At 41.8% G+C, this 21510-nt stretch overlaps 1 protein-coding gene across 1 annotated transcript in view; it reads right to left on the bottom strand.

Moving 5' to 3' along the window:
- Positions 1 to 21510, bottom strand: part of LOC124775575 (beta-glucuronidase-like) — a 132897-nt gene that overhangs the window by 100366 nt on the left and 11021 nt on the right. The window contains exon 2 of the mRNA XM_047250409.1: positions 16236 to 16418. Coding sequence (XP_047106365.1) covers positions 16236 to 16418 — 183 coding nt within the window. The remainder of the gene's footprint in view (positions 1 to 16235; positions 16419 to 21510) is intronic.

A 21510-nucleotide genomic window follows, 5' to 3' on the forward strand; every position in this document is an offset into this window, starting at 1 on the left:
ATGTTCGACTGCTGCCCTGGCCAGAACATTCTCCAGATCTCTCATCAATTGGAAACGTATGGTCAATGGTGGCCGAGTAACTGGCTCGTCACAATACGCCAGTCACTACTCTTGATGAACTGTGGTATCGTGTTGAAGCTGCACGGGCAGTTGTACCTGTACACGCCATCCAAGCTCTGTTTGACTCAATGCCCAGCTGTAGAAGTGGTTGTTCTGGATATTGATATCTCAGGATCTATGCACCCAAATTGCGTGAAAATGTAATCACATGTCAGTTCTAGTATAATATATTTGTCCAATGAATACCCGTTTATCATCTGCATTTCTTCTTGGTGTAGCAATTTTAATGGCCAGTAGTCTAGAAGGCACTGATGCTCAAATCATTACAGGCACTGAAACCTGGTTAAAGCCAGAGATAAACTCAGCCAAAATTTTTACGAAGAACCAAACGGTGGTCCGAAAGGATAGGCTAAACAAGGTAGCGGGTGGCGTGCTTTTTGCTGTTGGAAATAATTTATCTTGTCGCGAAATTGAATTTGATAGACCCTGTGAGTTAGTATGGGCAGACGTCATTGTGGGCAACCGGAATAAAACAATAATTGGTAAAAGGTTACCGACCTCCCAATTCAGATGATACAGTTGCTGAAAGATTCAAAGAAAGCTTAACTTGAGTTGGATTTCGAACACACACCCGACTCATACGATTATAGTTGGTGGCGACTTTAATTTACCCTCAATACGTTGGCGAAAGTACATGTTTGATTCCGGAGTTTCGCGTAAAACATCATCTAAAATTTTGCTAAACGTATTGTTGGAAAATTATTTCAATCAGTTAGTTCACGAGCCCACGCGAATAGTAAACGGTTGTGAAAACACACTTGATCTCTTAGCAACAAATAATCCTGAATTAGTATCGAGCATCAAACCGGATACAGGTATTAATGAACACAGGGTTGCCATAGTGCGATTGTATATCGTAACCCCCGAATCCTCCAAAACTAAACGAAAAATATACCTATTCAAAAAAGCAGATAAAAATTCACTTGACGCCTTCTTGAGAGACAATCTGCATTCCTTCCAAATTAATAATATAAGTGTAGACCAGATGTGGCTTAAATTCAAAGAAATAATATTAGCAGCAATTGAGAGATTTATACCAAATAAATTAACAAACGACGGAGCTGATCCTCCTTGGTACACAAAACGGGTCAGAACACTGTTGCAGAAACAACGAAGCAAACATGCCAAATTTAAACAGACGCAAAATCCCCAGGATCTTTTACAGAAGCTCGAAATTTAGCGCGGACTTCAATGCGAAATGCTTATAACAGTTTGCACAACGAAACTTTGTCTCGAAACCTGGCAGAAAATCCAAAGAGATTCTGGTCGTATGTTAAGTATGTTAGCGGCAAGAAACAAGCAATGTCTTCTCTGCGTGATAGCAGTGGAGATACTATCGAAGACAGTGCTGCCAAAGCAGAGTTACTAAACACAGCCTTACGAAATGCATTCACAAAAGAAGACGAAGTAAATATTCCAGAAATCGAATCAAGAACAGTTGCCAACATGAGTAACGTAGAAGTAAATATCCTCTGAGTAGCGAAGCAACTTAAATCACTTAATAAAAGCAAGTCTTCTGGTCCAGACTGTATACCAATTAGGTTCCTTTCGGAGTATGCTGATGCATTAGCTCCATACTTAACAATCATATACAGCCTTTCGCTCGACAAAAGATCTGTACTCAAAGACTAGAAAGTTGCACAGGTCACACCAATATTCAAGAAAGGTAGTAGGAGTAATCCACTTAATTACAGGCCCATATCATTAACGTCGATATGCAGCAGGATTCTGGAACATATATTGTGTTCGAACATAATGAATTACCTGGAAGAAAACGGCCTATTGACACACACTCAACATGGGTTTAGAAAACATCGTTATTGTGAATCAGAACTAGCTCTTTATTCGCATGAAGTGTTCAGCGCTATTGACTAGCGATTACAGATCGATCCCGTATTTCTGGATTTCCGGAAGGCTTTTGACACTGTACCACACAAGCGGCTTGTAGTGAAATTGTGTGCTTAAGGAATATCGTCTCAGTTATGTGACTGGATATGTGGCTTCCTGTCAGAGAGGTCACAGTTCGTAGTAATTGACGGAAAGTCATCGAGCGAAATAGAAGTGATTTCTGGCGTTCCCCATGGTAGTGTTATAGGCCCTTTGCTGTTCCTTATCTATAAAAACGATTTGAGAGACAATCAGAACGGCCGTCTTACGTTGTTTGCTGATGACGCTGTCGCTTATCGACTAATAAAGTCATCAGAAGATCAAAACAATTTGCAAAACGATTTAGAAAAGATTCCTGAATGGTGTGAAAATTGGCAGTTGACTCTAAATAACGAAACGTGTGAGGTCATCCACATGAGTGCTAAAAGGAGTTCGTTAAACTTCAGTTATACGATAAATCAGTCTAATCTAAAAGCCGTAAATTCAAATAAATACCTAGGAATTACAATTACGAACAACTTAAATTGGAAAGAACACGTAGAAAATGTTGTGGGCAAGGCTGCACGTTTTGTATTATAGCGTAACAGAGGAGAGAGTGTCACAGAAATGATACAGGATTTGAGCTGGACATCATTAAAAAAAGGCGTTTTTCTTTGCGACGGAATCTTCTCACGAAATTCCAATCACCAACTTTCTCCTCCGGATGCGAAAATATTTTGTTGACACCGACCTACATAGGGAGAAACGATCACCACGATAAAATAAGGGAAATCAGAGTTCGTACGGCAAGATATAGGCGTTCGTTCTTTCCGCACGCTATACGGGATTGGAATAATAGAGAACTGTGAAGGTGGTTCGATCAACCCTCTGCCGGGCACTTAAATGTGATTTGCAGAGGATCCATGTAGACGTAGATGTAGATATTGCCATGCAATGACTCGCTGGTGTAGCATAAGTCGTTGACTTTTAGCTTGAGCGACAGGAAGGTGGGGCAGAACAAGATCGAATCTGCCCTCAACGATCAACGGCCTTTGCTCTGGTTCATCTACACGTCTGGAGGCCATGTAGGACATCTCGTTCGCCCATTTAAGGATAATCCAGTGTAAACATGACATACAAAAAGTTAAAACGCGAAAATATACTTAACAGAGTGTACAAGGTTCGAGGACGCGCGGGAACAGGACATTCCTTTCGTAGATAAAAGTGACGTTGTGCTGTCAAGGAGAACGTCTAGTCGTATACAAATTGCAAGATACAGGTAAATAAAGATCCGTCACCTGTGCGCTCTACAATTAAAATAGCATGCCACAGTTAAAAAAGTATCGATTTTCATGCTATATACATACGGCCGTTCGGGATCTGCTGGTAAAAATTGCATGTACTTTCATTGGCTTTATTTTTGGACTTATCCAACAACTGCCTTTCATAAGCACCTTTCACAAAGACTTCTATGAGCCCTTTCTCTTCAAAATATCGACACTAATGATTAGCCCTGTTCACAAGGAACAAAGGTCTCTACTGATACAGATGATGTCGCCCTAATAGCTGAAGGGGCAACTTTCGAAGATGCAGTAGACAGGCTTTGCCATGCTCTACAAACTCTAGACAGTTACTATCAAGAGAATCAGCTGAAAGCGGAGCATCAAAAACATGTCTGTGCATCCCACCGCAGAAACAGACAAGCAGCAACACAATTCCAGCTGATCCGGGAAGGTAAGCAACTAGAACACTGCTTCACATCGAAACATTTAGGAATATTCTTGACGGAGCCCTCATCTACAGATTACATTGCTTGAACACCAAAGGAAAGGTATCAGAAAGCAACAAATTTCTCCGGAAATTTTATGGAACAGTCTGGGGGACGCACCCTCGTATCATAAGAACTTCAGCTGTAGCTCTCTGTTATTCAGCTGCAGAGTATGCCTGCCCCATCTGGTGCTGATCTGCCGATGCGAGTCAAGTAGATGTGCCCTTAAATAAGACCTACAAACTCATTACAGGCTGTTTGAGATCTACACCACGTGAAAACGTTTACTGTCTAGCCGATATTCCGCTTCCAAAAATCCGCTGTGAGAGCGCATCCAGAATGGAGAAATCTAAGGCACTGAATTTGAGAACTCGTACTTTATGTAAGAATCAACTAGCAACCCAAAGAGTCAATTCAAGAAATAGTTATTTCGTGCTACAGAAAGCCTCATTGAATTATCTTAAAGTTTGAGACAAAATTCATGGCGTTCCTCATCCAGCCGCCTTGAAGGATCGATGATCCCTTATGAAGGCCTCCCATACGATCATGAGAAAAGCTGATTTATATGGAGTATGCTCAATAGGCTGCACTCTGCAGCTGACAAAACGAAGATCAACATGAGAAAATGGGGATTTACCTGTGACTGTGCAGTATGTGAATGTGGTGAATATCCTTGCCTGCAAGTTGTGCCTCACTTTGTGCTCTCCCGAGAACGTCATGATCCCACCAAGAAACCATTTGAATTAGCTGCATACCGGTCACAATATATTTAATATGTGAAACGATTCATTAGGTTTCAGAGCATTGTTTGTTTACAAATATACGATTTACACTCACCAAGTTTCTGGTATATTCCATAAATGTTCAATGTGTGCGCTCTTGGTCACCCGGCACACATCCAAACGATAATTCAGTTCCGTCCATACGTTCAATAGCGTGTTTTCGTCAGTGTCCAACAAAAAAGCAGTGGTGCAGTTCTTGCAGCGTTGTCGGCATTGAGGATACATAAATTTTGTTCAGAATGGTTCAAATGGCTCTGAGCACTATGGGACTTAACATCTGTGGTCATCAGCCCCCTAGAACTTAGAACTACTTAAACCTAACTAACCTAAGGACATCACACACATCCATGCCCGAGGCAGGATTCGAACCTGCGACCGTAGCAGTCGCGCAGTTCCGGACTGCGCGCCTAGAACCGCGAGACCACCGCGGCCGGCATAAATTTTGTCTTTAACATAAATTTTGTCCTTAACATAAACCCACAGGAGATGGGTCATGATGGCGTGAGATCTGCCGACATGGAGGGTCGTGGCGCTTAAACCAGAGCACCGTACCCAGCAATGTGTAGTTCCCTATTGAGAAAGGAGCAGACAATTATGTTCCCGTGATGTGGAGCCCGTCCTGTTGAAAGATGAAAGTCGAGGAGTCAGTAGTTGGTCGTGGCAACAACCACGACGGCAACGTGTCCAGGTACACGGAACCTGTCACTGTCTGCTCGATGAAGAGGCCATACACATTTGTCCTGGATATAGCATAGAAGATATTCACTTTTGGTAAAATCCCTTTCCAACTCCGCAGAAACATGCGGCGGTTCAGTACCCAATACTCACACTGTGACGATTCACGTTTCCCGGCAGATGGAAAGACTCATCGTCGCTGAATATCAGTGTCCCTGTAAAGTCTTCATCATCTTCCAAAACTTGGCTGCAATCGGGGACAAAAATCTAATAGGCGGTCATAATCATTGGGAGTCAGTTGTTGTAACAGTTGCAAAAGATCGGACTTGAAATGTAAATGCCGTCTCGAAACATTCCACATTGTTTTCTGCTGAATGTCCACGGTTTGCACGAATGGTTGATTTTTGGTGGCTGCACGCAAAGCTCTGTCTCGCGGCTCCACGATTTCCTCTGGGACACGCTCTCGACCCGTGCGTTTCCCTTTACACAGACAACCAGCATCACGAAACTGGCAAAATCAGCCAAAATGCTCTGGTGACCAGCTGCAGCCTCTCAGAATTTAAGTACGAATGCACGCTGAACGCTCCTAACCGACTAACACTTCGCATATTGTAACACATAAAGACTCTTCTCTTGCAATGCCGTAATTTTTTAGAGAGCCGCCACAGACCTGCCATCTAGCGTGTACGCAAGTCACGGTGCGGTTTTTTTTAAAGCTGATAAGTGTATCTGATGTTGTGGTCTTCAGTCCAAAGACTGGTTTGATGCCGCTCACCATGCTACTCTATCCTGTGTAAGTTTCTTCATCTCCAAATAACTACTGCAACCTACATCGCTCTGAATCTGATTACTGTATTCGACCCTTGGTCTCCCTCTACCATATTTACCCCAGACTCTTCATTTCAGTACTAAATTGGTGATCCTTTGTTGCCTCAGAATGTGTCCTACACTCAACCGATCGCTTCTTTCGGCCAGGTTGTACCGCAAATTTCTCATCTCCCCAATTCTATTCAGTACTTTCACATTGGTTGCTTGATCTACCCATTATAGCGTCCCTAGTGCTATATTACGAAAAGACATAAAAACAGTATTTATAAAGAAGAGACATTTAAAAGTTGAATGATATATTTTTATCATGTAGCCCTAAAACAATAATTTCTCTGTCTAAGTTTCGAATGCCAAGAAATATAACAAAGTGATCTAAAGAGACGACAAGATACGCTCTTTTGTTAATTTTTTAGTCGTCTTTACTTCTTCTCTTGTCTTGATTGCGTGCAGACGGACATCTTTCGAGTGCTGGCAAATGTAAGCATATTTGTATGAATTAAGCAGATAATATATTGATTTAATATTATTGTGTACTTTTAATTTGTTAGAGGTGATCCCGATTTCATGTCCGCCTTCCTTGAATTAACCTGCATTCAACAATCGCAGCGGCCGATGCAGCCAACGACGCCATTACGTGGCGATATTAATTTATGAAAAATTAGCGGAAGCGAAAAACTCGCCCGCTATTAACATAATATTAATTTTTCTCCACAGCCGCCCGACGTTGCAGAAAATACGTAGCTTTAAGATTCTTATTTTCAGTACCATAGCTGAGAGCCAGAGCCAGGACTCCGACTACAATACAATGGTTAACGGAGGTAAGAAAAAAACTACTCTCGCGCGTGTATGAGCCGCAATTGTAATTAATAACTAAAGATCTTTTGCTTTAAAGTGAATTGACTAGCCGAGGAAATTAATATGAAGAGTTTATTCCAATGTTCAACTTGTATGCTCATGTTTTAAGATTCAGCGAGTCTAACATTCATTAACGTAACAAATAATTTAAGATTAATATTGTTAAAAAGGAGAACTTCACAAAAGCATTTAACCGTAAATCAAAATTGAATGAAATATCATTTTTATTAAGGCCCACCATGTAAGACGGCAACAATCAAAAAATAATAATAACAATAATAATATATTAAATTACGACGGCCGACGATCGCGAGACCATCTAATCTTCAACATTCTTCTGTAACATTTCTTACATTTGTCCTCTAGCCATGCCTCCTTAGCCATTTTGCACTTCCTGTCGATCTCATTTTTGAGACTTTTGTATTGCTTTTTGCCTGCTTCATTTACTGCATTTTTATATTTTCTCCTTTCTTCAGTTAAATTCAATATTTCTTTTGTCACCCAAGGATTTCTATTAGCCCTCGTCTTTTTACCTACTTGATCCTCTCCTGCCTTCACTACTTCACCCCTCAAAGCTATCCATTCTTCTTCTACTGTATTTCTTTCCCCGGCTCTTGTCAATTGTTCCCTTATGCTCTCCCTGAAACTCTGTGCAACCTCTGGTTTAGTCAGTTTATCCAGGTCCCATCTCCTTAAATTCCCACCTTTTTGCAGTTTCTTCAGTTTTAATCTACAGTTCATAACCAATAGATTGTGGTCAGAGTCCACATCTGCCCCTGGAAATGCCTTACAATTTAAAACCTGGTTCCTAAATCTCTGTCTTACCATTATATAATCTGTCTGATACCTTTTAGTATCTCCAGGGTTCTTCCATGTATACAACCTTCTTTCATGATTCTTAAACCAAGTGTTAGCTATGATTAAGTCATGCTCTGCGCAAAATTCTACCAGGCGGCTTCCTCTTTCATTTCTTACCCCAAATCCATATTCACCTACTACGTTTCCTTCTCTCCCTTTTCCTACTGTCGAATTCCAGTCACCCATCACTATTAAAGTTTCGTCTCCCTTCACTATCTGAATAATTTCTTTTATTTCATCATATATTTCTTCAATTTCTTCGTCATCTGTAGAGCTAGTTGGCATATGGACTTGTACTACTGTCGTAGGCGTGGGCTTCGTGTCTAACTTGGCCACAACAACGCGTTCATTGTGCTGTTTGTAGTAGCTTACCCTCATTCCTATTGTTTTATTCATTATTAAACGTACTCCTGCATTACCCCTATTTGATTTTGTATTTATAAACCTGTATTCACCTTGTTCCTCCTGCCACCGAACTTCACTAATTCCCACTATATCCAACTTAAACCTATCCATTTCCCTTTTTAAATTTTCTAACCTACCTGCCCGATTAAGGGATCTGACATTCCACGCTCCGATCCGTAGAACGCCAGTTTTCTTTCTCCTGATAACGACGTCCTCTTGAGTAGTCCCCGCCCGGAGATCCGAATGGGGGACTATTTTACCTCCGGAATATTTTACCCAAGAGGACGCCATCATCATTTATCCATACAGTAATGCTGCATGCCCTCGGGAAAAATTACGGCCGTAGTTTCCCCTTGCTTTCAGGCGTGCGCAGTACTAGCACAGCAAGGCCGTTTTGGTTAGTGTTACAAGGCCAGATCAGTCAATCATCCAGACTGTTGCCCCTGCAACTACTGAAAAGGCTGCTGCCCCTCTTCAGGAACCACACGTTTGTCTGGCCTGTCTACAGATACCCCTCCGTTGTGGTTGCACCTACGGTACGGCTATCTGTATCGCTGAGGCAAGCAAGCCTCCCTACCAACGGCAAGGTCTATGGTTCAGGGGACAGGCGCTTGACAATAAGGCATCGATTTTGCTTGCTGGACGGTTATTCTATAGTGGGATATACAGGGGATATGAAAAATAATGTAAATAGTGGCAGTAATGGGATGGCTGTTTTTGAAGGCCAGCAACGCAGTTAAGGCACGAGTCACGCTGGACTGCGCGGGTTTAGTACGGACTAGGCATGAGTGCATGTTGTTTATGAGTACAGCACACTTCGTATTTGCATTCAGAGGCCGAGGTCGACTTGCAATGAAAGACCTAACAGAATTCCAAAGAGGACAGATTGTGGGAGCCCAATTAGCTGGAGCATCACTTACCAAGACAGCTAACTTATTGAATGTTTCAAGAGCAACTTTTTCATCAGTCATGACAGCCTACACAAAACATGGAAAGACATCATAGTGTAATCGCAATAGTGGGCGCAAATCAAAACTAAATGACAGAGATCGTCGTACGCTAACACGAATTGTGTAAAACCAGCACAAAACTACGACGGCTAAAGTGACTGCGGAGCTCAATAGTCATCCTCGAGACCCTGTATCTATTGACACTGTCCGCCGAGAACTCCATAAAGCGAATATTCATGGACGAGCTGCTATACCGAAACCATTACTGACGACAACCAACGCATTGGATCATAAATCATAGACGACTGATCTGCTCCGACGAGTCAACGTTTTCGTTATTTGCAACATCACCCGGGTTTATGTCTGGAGAACGCCAAAAGAAGCCTACAACCCTGATTCCTTGATTCCAACGGTTAAGAATGGAGGTGGAAGTGTGATAGCGTGGGTAGCCATATCATGGTATTCTGCTGGTCCCGCCATTACTCTAAAAGGCCATGTTACAGCCAACGATTACGTGAACATTTGAGGTGATCACCTGCACCCCATGATTCAAGAGTTGTTCCCCAACAATGATGCCATATTTCAGGACGATAATGCACTCATTCACACCGCCGGGACAGTACAATCGTGGTTTGAGGTGCATGCAACTGAACTGCAGCGTCTTCTTCCCTGGCCAGCACAGTCCCCGGACTTCAACATTATCGGACCCTTGTGGGCGGTATCGGAGCGCACACTCCGGAGCAGATTTCCGCCGCCCTCCTCACTACAGGAGTTAGGAGACGTTCTCATGGAAGAGTAGCATAACATTCCACTGGAGGCTATGCAATGATTATATGCCAGTATTCCAAAAAGAATCGCAGATGTATTACAGGCAAATGGGGGTCCAACCCCTTATTAATAAACCATTCCCAAGTAAGTACAAGTGTTCACATTATTTTGCGTATCGCCTGTATGTACAAACGTTGGTGAATATCTGCGTCTGTACTTCACAGGACACCATAAGGTACGTGACGAAGGATACTTTGTTTACCACTGTCGCTTCCTCCATTCAGGTTCCAGTCACAAATGGTTCGCCGGAAGAACGATTGTTGGTAGGCCTCGATGTGTATCGGAATATTTCTAATTTTACCTCTATGGTGTTTTCGCGAGATATACGGAGGAGGAAGCGATATATTTGTTGACTCTTCTAGAAACGTGCGCTCTCGGAACTTTTAACATAAAATCACACCGTGATGCAGAACGCCTCTTTTCCAGCGTCTGCCGCTGGAGTTGGCTGAGCTCTTATGTGAAGCTGTCGCGCTTATTTAATAAACCTACAACAGAACACGCTGCCAACTGTCCACTTCAAGACTCGTCAAAAGACCTAGTGATCCCAAGCTCATCAAAAGAGCGGAGCGCAAGACAAATTCCTTCACTGACACAACTTCAGAATCCGTTCCTGCTAAACCTAAATCTACCAAGATTACCGCTTCTAAACTGACTACTTCTAAGCCAACACTTACAAAAATTTTGAAAGATATGTCATCTGTTTCATCTGTCGATAAAACCAAGAATTTTAAGACGAAGGCACCAACTGCATCCGAAGTGCTAAGCTTTGCTGAAAATATTGAAACTAAAAAAAGAGGGCTTTTGGAAATAAAGGAAGAGAATGAAGGAAAAAAAAGTATCGTCAAAGCAGAATATTAGTGAGGAGAAAAACCATCTGTAGAAGCTAAAAAATGTTCATCAGATACTGAATGCTACAACATTAAAGATACTGCAGAAGATTATGAAAATAGCTTTGATGAATGGAATGAAAATGAATGTGTTGGTTGTGGTGAAACCTACTATAAAACTAATAAAAAGACGACTGGGTTCAGTATGTTTTCTGTTCACGGTGGTCACATGAATATTATTTAACATTTGGCAATAAATGCAATTGCTGTGGTAGGGGAAAGATAGGCTGTTGCTTGAATAAAACCAACAACTCGTAACAAAAGCCAATATTCCATGAAGCATTGTTCAAAAATGGTTCAAATGGCTCTGAGCACTATGGGACTTAACATCTGTGGTCATCAGTCCCCTAGAACTTAGAACTACTTAAACCTAACTAACCTAAGGACATCACACACATCCATGCCCGAGGCAGGATTCGAACCTGCGACCGTAGCGGTCACGCGGTTCCAGACTGAATCGCCTAGAACCGCACGGCCACACCGGCCGGCATGAAGCATTGTAATAAACTAATAAAATTATTTTGGACTAAAATATTTAAGAGTATGATTGTGCACTCATTTCACCATGTTAAAAAATGTGATTTTAATTGGCTCTTTTCTTCATGTATAGCCATTTTTCTTATATGATCCGCCTTTACCAGTAATCTGTCCATCTTATCTACACACCTAAGGACGAGATGGGCTCATCAGTTATATTTTCATTTTATCATATCTCTTTTATTTTATGTGGCTGCGCCTCAATAATAATTTATGCAAAAGTTTACATGCCACTCTGTGCAAACATGAAACGAAAAGCCAGAAAAAGTTAAAAAACACACAAATTTTATACCGGATAAAAAATGTGGTCCAATTATGCCGGACTTACCTTAGATAATGTTGGGGGAAAGCGAACCAAAGACTGTGATTTATTGGCAGAACACTTAGGAAATGCAACAGGTCTAGTGCCGTGCGGCGTGGCCGCATGGTTTGAGTCGTCATGCAACGGACTGCGCGGCCCCTCCCGCCGGAGGTTCGAGTCCTCCCTCGGTCATGGGTGTGTGTGTGTCTTTCTTAGCAGAAGTTAGTTTAAGTCTAGGGGCCGATGACCTTAGCAGTTTGGCCCCTTAGAATTCACACACATTTTTGAACACAATACACTTATCCGTCCTGGAGTACTGCTACACGGCGTGGGATCCGCATCAGATAAGATTGACGAAGGACATAAAAAGTTGAAATAAGGTCATCTCGTTTTGTATTATCACATAGTAGGGAAGAGAGTGCCACGGATATGATACACGAATTAGGGTGGCAATCATTAAAACAAAGGCGTTGCGGCAGGATCTCTTCGTGAAATTTTAATCATAAGCTTTCTCCTCCGAAAACGAAAATATTTCGTTGGCATCCACCTACATAGGGAGAAATTATCATCATAGTAGAATAAGAGAAATCAGAGCTCGCACTGAAAGATTTAAGAGTCCGTTTTCCCACACGCTGTTCGAGAGTGGACGGTTGAAGAAATAGCTTAAAAGTGGCTCAATGAACCCTCTGCCAGGAATTTCATTGTGAGTTGCAGAGCAGTAATGTAGATGTAGAAGCACTAAAAGAAGAATACTACTACGTCATACAAGAATCATCATAGGGAGCATGCATATTGCGCACTGAGTGTCTCTGGGTTAGAAGCGGTGCAGAAGGAGAAAGGTTGCTTTGTGCCTTACATCTATCCTCACTGTGCATGGTGGGATTAATTTTCCAAGAAGGAGATGTAGATAGTCCCCGCGATTAATCATGAGCATGATCTTCGAGCATAAACTGCGCAAACACAGCATAATACACTGAAGCACCAAAGAAACTGGTATAGGCATGTGAATTCAAAACTAGAGATACGTAAACAGGCAGAATACGGCGCTGCGGTCGGCAACGCCCATAGCAGACAACAAGTGTCTGGCTCATGTTAGATCGGTTACTGCTGCTACAGTAGCATGTTATCAAGATTTAAGTGAATTTAAACGTGGTGTTACAGTCGGCGTGTAATGTCCCCACAGAAAACACCCTCTACCACGCACCAATTAATCATTGTCAATCAAATCATCCACATTCATTCACTTTGGAAAAGTATCTGATCTGATTTTCTCGTAACATATGCGGCGACAGCTCGACGACGCCAAAGTATTTTTTAGTGCGTGTATTCTTTGAAATAACAGAGATGCATATATGCATTCTCCATGGTTGTTGGAGTGGTAACTAGGACAGCTTCTGGAGCATCTGTTGAGGGATCGACGTGTTTCTGAGAGATACATATTTTGCTTTTCTTCTCGCTAAAGCGAGCCAATTAACATTCGTGTTGCTAGCGGTTTGTTTGAAGAGAAAGAGACTGTAAACGGAAAATAATTAAGACGTGGAATCACCGGAGATCTGGACATGTAATGGAGATGGATTTAATACACAATTTCCTTCATAAATAAGGTTTGTGACTTTTTTGTTCTGGAGTGAATGAACGAATGAGTTTTTCTGAATCATTTGATGAACACGTTGGCCCTGTAATTAGTGGGAAAGTTTCAGCTGTGTCGAAGAGAGCCTGCAATCACTGAGTCTGTGTTAAATCGTCCAAAAAGGCTTAGTACACATTTGGAATTCGCAATCTTTCGTAAAAGGAACAAATTGTCCACACGATTGATTCTCCCGACTGAATGCAGTGTTTAACAGTAATAATAAATGTAAAGATCTCTTACAGCAAGCCAGCCGCTGATTACCAAGACGAAGGACTCCACCAAAGATTCTATTTGGCTGATTTCACGTAATGAAATATTATATTAAAAACTGTACATAGATAAAGGAGAGAAAGAGAGAGAGCGAATGAAAATAGAGATAATACTAATAATCCTCCATTAGTCTAACTTTTCGCCTGTCCTATCACGGATCAGCCAACAAATGGGAGGCCCTTACTTTACTGTATAGATTTATGTGTGAAGGTGAAGGGATCTTAAAGGCAACAGATACTCGTCTATACAGACAAGACATTACACAAAGTTAGCGGCTAGCTGCATTCATCATCTATTCTTAGATGAAGAGACGGCAACTTATTATCCCGAACAATTAAGAAAAATGTTAAAGACGCACGAGCGATGGGACACAGCATCTCCGAGGTAGCGATGAAGTGAGGATTTTCCCCATTTCACGAGTGTACCGTGAATATCAGGAATCAGGAAAAAACATCGAATCTCCGACATCGCTGCGGTCGGAAAAAGATTCTGCAAGAACGGGAACAACGAGAACTGAAGAGAATCGTTCAACATGACAAAAAAAATGTTCAAATGGGTCTGAAATCTTATGGGACCTAACTGCTAAGGTCATCAGTCCCTAAGCTTACACACTACTTAACCTAAATTATCCTAAGGACAAACACACACACCCATGCCCGAGGGAGGACTCGAACCTCCACCGGGATCAGTTGCACAGTCCATGACTGCAGCGTCCTAGACCGCTCGGCTAATCCCGAGTGGTTCAACATGACAGAAGTACAGCCCTTCCGGAAATTGGTACAGATTTCAATGCTGGGCCATCAACAAGTGTCAGCGTGTGAACCATTCAAGGAAACATCGTCGATATGGGCTTTCGGAGCCAAAGGCCCACTCGTGTACCCTCGATGGCTGCGCAACACAAAGCTTTAAGCCACACCTGGGACAGTCAACACCGACATTGGACTGTTGATGATTGGAAACAAATTGCCCAGTCGAACGAGTATCGCTTCAAATTGTATCGAGCGGATGGACGTGTACGGGTATGGAGACAACCTCATGAATCCATGGACCCTGCGTGTCAGCAAGAGACTCTTCAAGCTGATGGTGGGTCTGTAATGGTGTGGGGCGTGTGCAGTTGTAGTGGTATGGGATCCCTGATACGTCTAGTTACGACTCTGACAGGTAACAAGTACGTAAGCATCCATTCACGTCCATTGTGCATTCCGACGGACTTGGGCAATTCCAGCAGGACAATGAGACACCCCACACGTCCAGAATTCCTACCGAGTGGCTCCAGGAGCTCTCTTCTGCGTTTAAACACTTCCGCTGGCCACTAAACTCCCCAGACATGAACATTATTGAGCATATTTGATATGCCTTGCAACGTGCTGTTCAGAAGAAATCGCCACCCTCTCGTACTCTTAAGGGTTTATGGACAGCTTTGCAGGATTCATGACGTCAATTCCCTCCAGCCCTACTTAAGCATTAGTCGAGTCCATGCCACGTCGTGTTGCGGCACTGCTGCTTGTCTCTACACGATATTAGGCGGGTGTACCAGTGTCTTTGACTCTTCTTACTTACTTACTGGTCATACCGGACTCGAGAGTCCATTACCGCAGCAACGTATTTTCTCCATCTGTACCTTAATTCAATACCTAGGCTCCTCAAATCAGCCTTCACGTTGTCCTCCCATCTACGCCTCGGTCTCCCCACAGGACGTTTTTATTCTAGGTGCCCTACTAGTACTCTGCGCATTGCCTTGCCCTCATCCATTCGAGCTACGTGACCCGCCCATCGCAGCCTACGTGATTTAATAATACTGATTATGTCAGGGCTTGAATAGAGTTCGTGAACCTCTTCGTTATGCAGTTTTCGCCACTCGCCGTTAATGTCATCCCTTTACGCTCCGAAAATTTTCCTCAAAATTTTGTTTTCAAATACTCGAAACGGCTTTTCATTTTCCACAGTGAGAGACCAAGTCACACATCCATACAGCATAACTGGTAGAATAATAGTTTTGTATATTCTAATCTTTAAATTCCTAGACAATATCCGTGATGAAAGTAATCTATTCAGTGAGATGTAGTACGCATTTCCCGCTCGTAATCTCTTCTTCAGTTCGGATTCAATATCATTTCTCGAAGTGATGTCCACGCCTAGATACTTAAATGTGTTCACTTATTCAAACTGCGTGTCTCCAACTCTTAACATTTCCTGATCTACTGCTGTTAGCATTCTAGTAGTAACCAGGTATTTAGCTTTGTCTTCACGTATCCTTAGACCTACATCTTCACTAGCCTTGATTAACGCATTCGCATTTGCTGTTGCAGATTCTTTCCTATCGGTAATGATGTTTAGATACCCTAATATCTTAATATTTCCGTTTAACTCCACACTCTCTGAATTATCTGCTGCCATTCGTACAATATATTCTAGGACTAAATTAAAAAGTAGCGGAGACAGGGTGTCTCTCTGCTTCAGTCCGTTCTTTATTACAAATTCTTCTGACTCCAATTTCCCCACGCGTACTCTACCTTTTGTGTTTTTCAAACTCTTCAGTGTATAAAACTCTGTACCAGTACAGGGCTAAGGAGGCGAGCCATTGAAGAAAAGTGGCCTTACTGTAGACTGCGTGAACCACGTTGCGCATGGCAGCCGACCCCCCCACAAGCACTAGTGAGGGCAGGCGTACTCACCACCTGCGCGAAGTAGTGGACGCTGCCGAAGCGCAGCCAGACGCGTGTGCCGGACTCCCTCCAGGCGGCGGGCGCGAAGAAGCGCCGGTCGTACCAGGCCAGCCCCACGTGATCGCGCAGCGCCGCCTCCTGCGTCACGTCATTGTAGCTGGCCGGCACCGGCATCTGCACCACGGCGCCCGTCTGCAACGAGTCCGCATTTGCGTCAGCTCTATTCTCCGTAGCCTGCGGAGACAGTTCTCGGAGGTGTGCAAACGAGTCAACACGTCCATTTCCTTCAAGTGCATTTCAAGTAAGTGACAAAGCGCATGAAATACAGTGGACAAAACGCAAGTTGCATATTGCCAAATCTTTAGTATTGAACGTTGTGATCCAGCAATAGGTTATGAAATCAGTACATTGGCCTGTTTGTAATGTACCGGGTGATTAAAAAGTCAGTATAAACTTGAAAACTGAATAAATCACGGAATAATGTAGATAGAGAGGTACAAATTGACACACATGCTTGGATTGACGTGGGGTATTTCTGTTGTTGTTGTTGTTGTTGCTGCTGTGGTCTTCAGTTCTGAGACTGGTTTGATGCAGCTCTCCATGCTACTCTATCCTGTGCAAGCTTCTTCATCTCCCAGTACCTACTGCAACCTACATCCTTCTGAATCTGTTTGGTGTATTCATCTCTTGGTCTCCCTCTACGATTTTTACCCTCCACGCTGCCCTCCAATACCAAATTGGTGATCCCTTGATGCCTCAGAACATGTCCTACCAACCGATCCCTTCTTCTAGTCAAGTTGTGCCACAAACTTCTCTTCTCCCCAATCCTATTCAGTACCTCCTCATTAGTTATATGATCTACCCATCTAATCTTCAACATTCTTCTGTAGCACCACATTTCGAACGCTTCTATTCTCTTCTTGTCAAAACTAGTTATCGTCCATGTTCACTTCCATACATGGCTACACTCCATACAAATACTTTCAAAAACGACTTCCTGACCCTTAAATCTATACCCGATGTTAAAAAATTTCTCTTTTTCAGAAACGCTTTCCTTGCCATTGCCAGTCTACATTTGATATCCTCTCTACTTCGACCATCATCAGTTATTTTGCTCTCCAAATAGCAAAACTCCTTTACTACTTTAAGTGTCTCATTTACTAATGTAATTCCCCCAGCATCACCCGATTTAATTCGACTACATTCCATTATCCTCGTTTTGCTTTTGTTGATGTTCATCTTATACCCTCCTTTCAAGAGACTGTCCATTCCGTTCAACTGCTCTTCCAAGTCCTTTGTTGTCTCTGACAGAATTACAATGTCATCGGCGAAAGTCAAAGTTTTTATTTCTTCTCCATTGATTTTAATACCTACTCCGAACTTTTCTTCTGTTTCCTTTACTGCTTGCTCAATATACAGATTGAATAACATCGGGGACAGGCTACAACCCTGTCTCACTCCCTTCCCAACCGTTGCTTCCCTTTCATGCCCCTCGACCCTTATATCTGCCATCTGGTTTCTGTACAAATTGTAAATACCCTTTCGCTCCCTGTATTTTACCCCTGCCACCTTCAGAATTTGAAAGAGAGTATTCCAGTCAACATTGTCAAAAGCTTTCTCTAAGTCTACAAATGCTAGAAACGTAGATTTGCCTTTCCTTAATCTTTCTTCTAAGATAAGTCGAAGGGTCAGTATTGCCTCACGTGTTCCAACATTTCTACGGAATCCAAACTGATCTTCTCCGAGGTCGGCTTCTACCAGTTTTTCCATTCATCTGTAAAGAATTCGCGTTAGTATTTTGCAGCTGTGACTTATTAAACTGATTGTTCGGTGATTTTCACATCTGTCAACACCTACTTTCTTTGGGATTGGAATTATTATATTCTTCTTGCTCACCAGGTGGTAGAGTTTTGTCAGGACTGGCTCTCCCAAGGCTGTCACTAATGGAATGTTGTCTACTCCTGGGGCCTTGTTTCGACTTAGGTCTTTCAGTACTCTGTCAAACTCTTCACGCACTATCGTATCTCCCATTTCATCTTCATCTACCTCCTCTTCCATTTCCATAATATTGTCCTCAAGAACATCGCCCCTGTAGAGACCCTCTATATACTCCTTCCACCCTTCTGCTTTCCCTTCTTTGCTTAGAACTGGGTTTCCATCTGAGCTCTTAATATTAATACAAGTGGTTCTCTTTTCTCCAAAGGTCTCTTTAATTTTCCTGTAGGCAGTATCTATCGTACCCCTAGTGAGATAAGCCTCTACATCCTTACATTTGTCCTCTAGCCATCCCTGCTTAGCCATTTTGCACTTCCTTTCGATCGCCTTTTAAAGACGTTTGTATTCCTTTTTGCCTGTTTCACTTACTGCATTTTTGTATTTTCTCCTTTCATCAATTAAATTCAGTATCTCTTCTGTTACCCAAGAATTTCTACTAGCCCTCGTCTGCTGCCTTCACTATTTCATCCCTCAAAGCTACCCATTCTTCTTCTACTGTATTTCTTTCCTTCATTCCTGTCAATTGTTCCCTTATGCTCTCCCTGCAACTCTGTAGAACCTCTGGTTCTTTCAGTTTATCCAGGTCCCATCTCCTTAAATTCCCACCTTTTTGCAGTTTCTTCAGCTTTAATTTACAGTTCATAACCAATAGATTGAGGTCAGAGTCCACATCTGCCTCTGGAAATGTCTTACAATTTAATAATAATTACCATTATATAATCTATCTGATACCTCCTATTATCTCCAGGGTTCTTCCATGTATACAACCTTCTTTCATGATTCTTGAACCAAGAGTTAGCTATGATTAAGTTATGCTCTGTGCAAAATTCTATCAGGCGACTTCCTCTGTCATTTCTGAACCCCAATCTATATTTAGCTACTACCTTTACTTCTATTCCTTTTTCTACTGTCAAATTCCAGTCACCCATCACTATTAAAGTTTCGTCTCCCTTCACTACCTGAATAATTTCTTTTATCTCATCATACATTTCATCAGTTTCTTCATCATCTGCAGAGCTAGTTGGCATATAAACTTGTACTACTGTAGTAGGCATGGGCTTCGTGTCTATCTTGGCCACTATAATACGTTCACTATGCTCTTTGTAGTAGCATACCCGCATTCCTATTTTTTTATTCATTATTAAACCTACTCCTGCATTACCCCTATTTGATTTTGTATTTTAACCCTGTATTCACCTGTCCAGAACTCTTGTTCCTCCTGCCACCGAACTTCACTAATTCCCACTATATCTAACTTTAACCTATCCATATCCCTTTTTAAATTTTCTAACCTACATGCCCGATTAAGGGATCTGATATTCCACGCTCCGATCCGTAGAACGCCAGTTTTCCTTCTCCTGATAACAATCGTCCTCTTGAGTAGTCCCCGCCCGGAGATCCGAATGGGGGACTATTTTACCTCCGTAATATTTTACCCAAGAGGACGCCATCATCTTTTAATCATACAGTAAAGCTGCATGCCCTCGGGAAAAATCACGGCCGTAGTTTCCCCTTGCTTTCAGATACCCCTCCGTTGTGGTTGCACCTACGGTATGGCTATCTGTATCGTTGAGGCACGCAAGCCTCCCCACCAAAGGCAAGGTCCATGGTTCATGGGGAGGGGGGGGGGATATACATAGGTGCACAATTAGAAAACTCAATTGAGCCTTAAATTAATTATCTTCCATATCTAAAAGTTGAAAAAATTCTAAAATGTCTGCAAAATACTTCGGTAGCGTGAAAAGTGCGATGCTTACATTGTTTGTTGAGTTTAAGACATGTATAACGCTGAAAGACTGAAATCAATTAATCTGTTGTTGCAATATTGCATAAATACATCTACAATGTAAAAGAAAAATGAGTAAATTTCCAGATATATACGCATTTCGCAAATCAGTGATCAAAATTCTGAAATATATACTCCAATGCTAAATTTCTATGTCGGATAACTGTTGACATTTTGTAAGGCCGAGTAATTCGATATTGTAAAACTAACTTGATCATACTAATAACTGCAGAAAATATGTGTTAGCAAAAAATACTATGTTAAGCAATCAAATAGACAAACTGAATGTAATTAATTAGGCCTACTCTTGATGTTAGTCACAACACAGCCTAAATTAAATATTTCCACATTTACGTTGTTCTCAAGAACCATTTTACAAGGGACAAAGATAATGCATCATCTCATTCACTAGAAACAAAATAAAGGATACTACTGATTGCCAGTAATTGCTATTATTATAAATGACACAAGCTTAGTGGAAACTATGCAAATAAAAGCAATTTGCAATCAAAAGGCTTTCTAAAAGCTTTATATGCTGTATTTTTCCTCTGTTATTGCTCACAGTAATCTAAAAATATGTAAGAGACAAAATAATGTGATCACAGCAGCAAAAGCGCTGAGGGATTACCAATGAATACCGAAGTTACGTAATTATATTCTATAACACAGCAGTTGAAAACAAACATATAAGTCGTCGTGTACATACGTAAACAGTTTCGCACAAAGATCAAACACACGATCCATTCGCTAGATGTCTCCAGCCTAGTGATAATATGTTCTTTAGTCAAGGCAGACGCAAAAGTTTCCTGTAGTCACACACCTAGATACTTTATAAAGTCAATAATGGAGGTAACAATAACGTTGCCTGCTCCTGGGCTTGTGATTTGGCATATGTAATATATTATATAAGTTTTACCCTCCAGTGGCAGTTTACTCTACAGTTGCAGGCTACTCATACTAAACAGACAACGCCTACTGTCTCACCGAATAGTATAACCCTAGTTGTCACTGTATATGCTAGATACCACCTCCAAGCGAACATTACACTCCACCTAGTAAATGCTTCATACAACTACCAAAGAAGGCTGGTTCCATTAATGTTGATTTGTAATGCAGTTTCGCGAGAGTAGTATGTGAATCGCATGTATGCTTGTGACACAACACAATGTCTAACCAAAGAATTTTCTCAGTATTAATGTTGTAATTTTGAGTACTGGCGTAATTTTTATATAATATATTTTGTCACTATTTTGTAAATATATTATTATGAATGAACATGATTATGTAACTTAAATGCAACAGCTAAAAAAGAATTATGTAATAACATATAGTAAACACGCTGGTCTAGTCAGGGCGATTTACTATTGTGAACAATCAAAGAGTATATTTGAAGTAGAGAATATTGTTGCTGGGCGGCAATACACACTGAGCAATTGAGTCTGCTGCTAGCTCTTGTGCAGTAGAGTCAGACAGAAGCACTCAGGCGCAGTTGTTGCTAGCAGC

This window comes from Schistocerca piceifrons, chromosome 1 (assembly GCF_021461385.2).
Source record: "Schistocerca piceifrons isolate TAMUIC-IGC-003096 chromosome 1, iqSchPice1.1, whole genome shotgun sequence".
NCBI lineage: Eukaryota > Metazoa > Arthropoda > Insecta > Orthoptera > Acrididae > Schistocerca > Schistocerca piceifrons.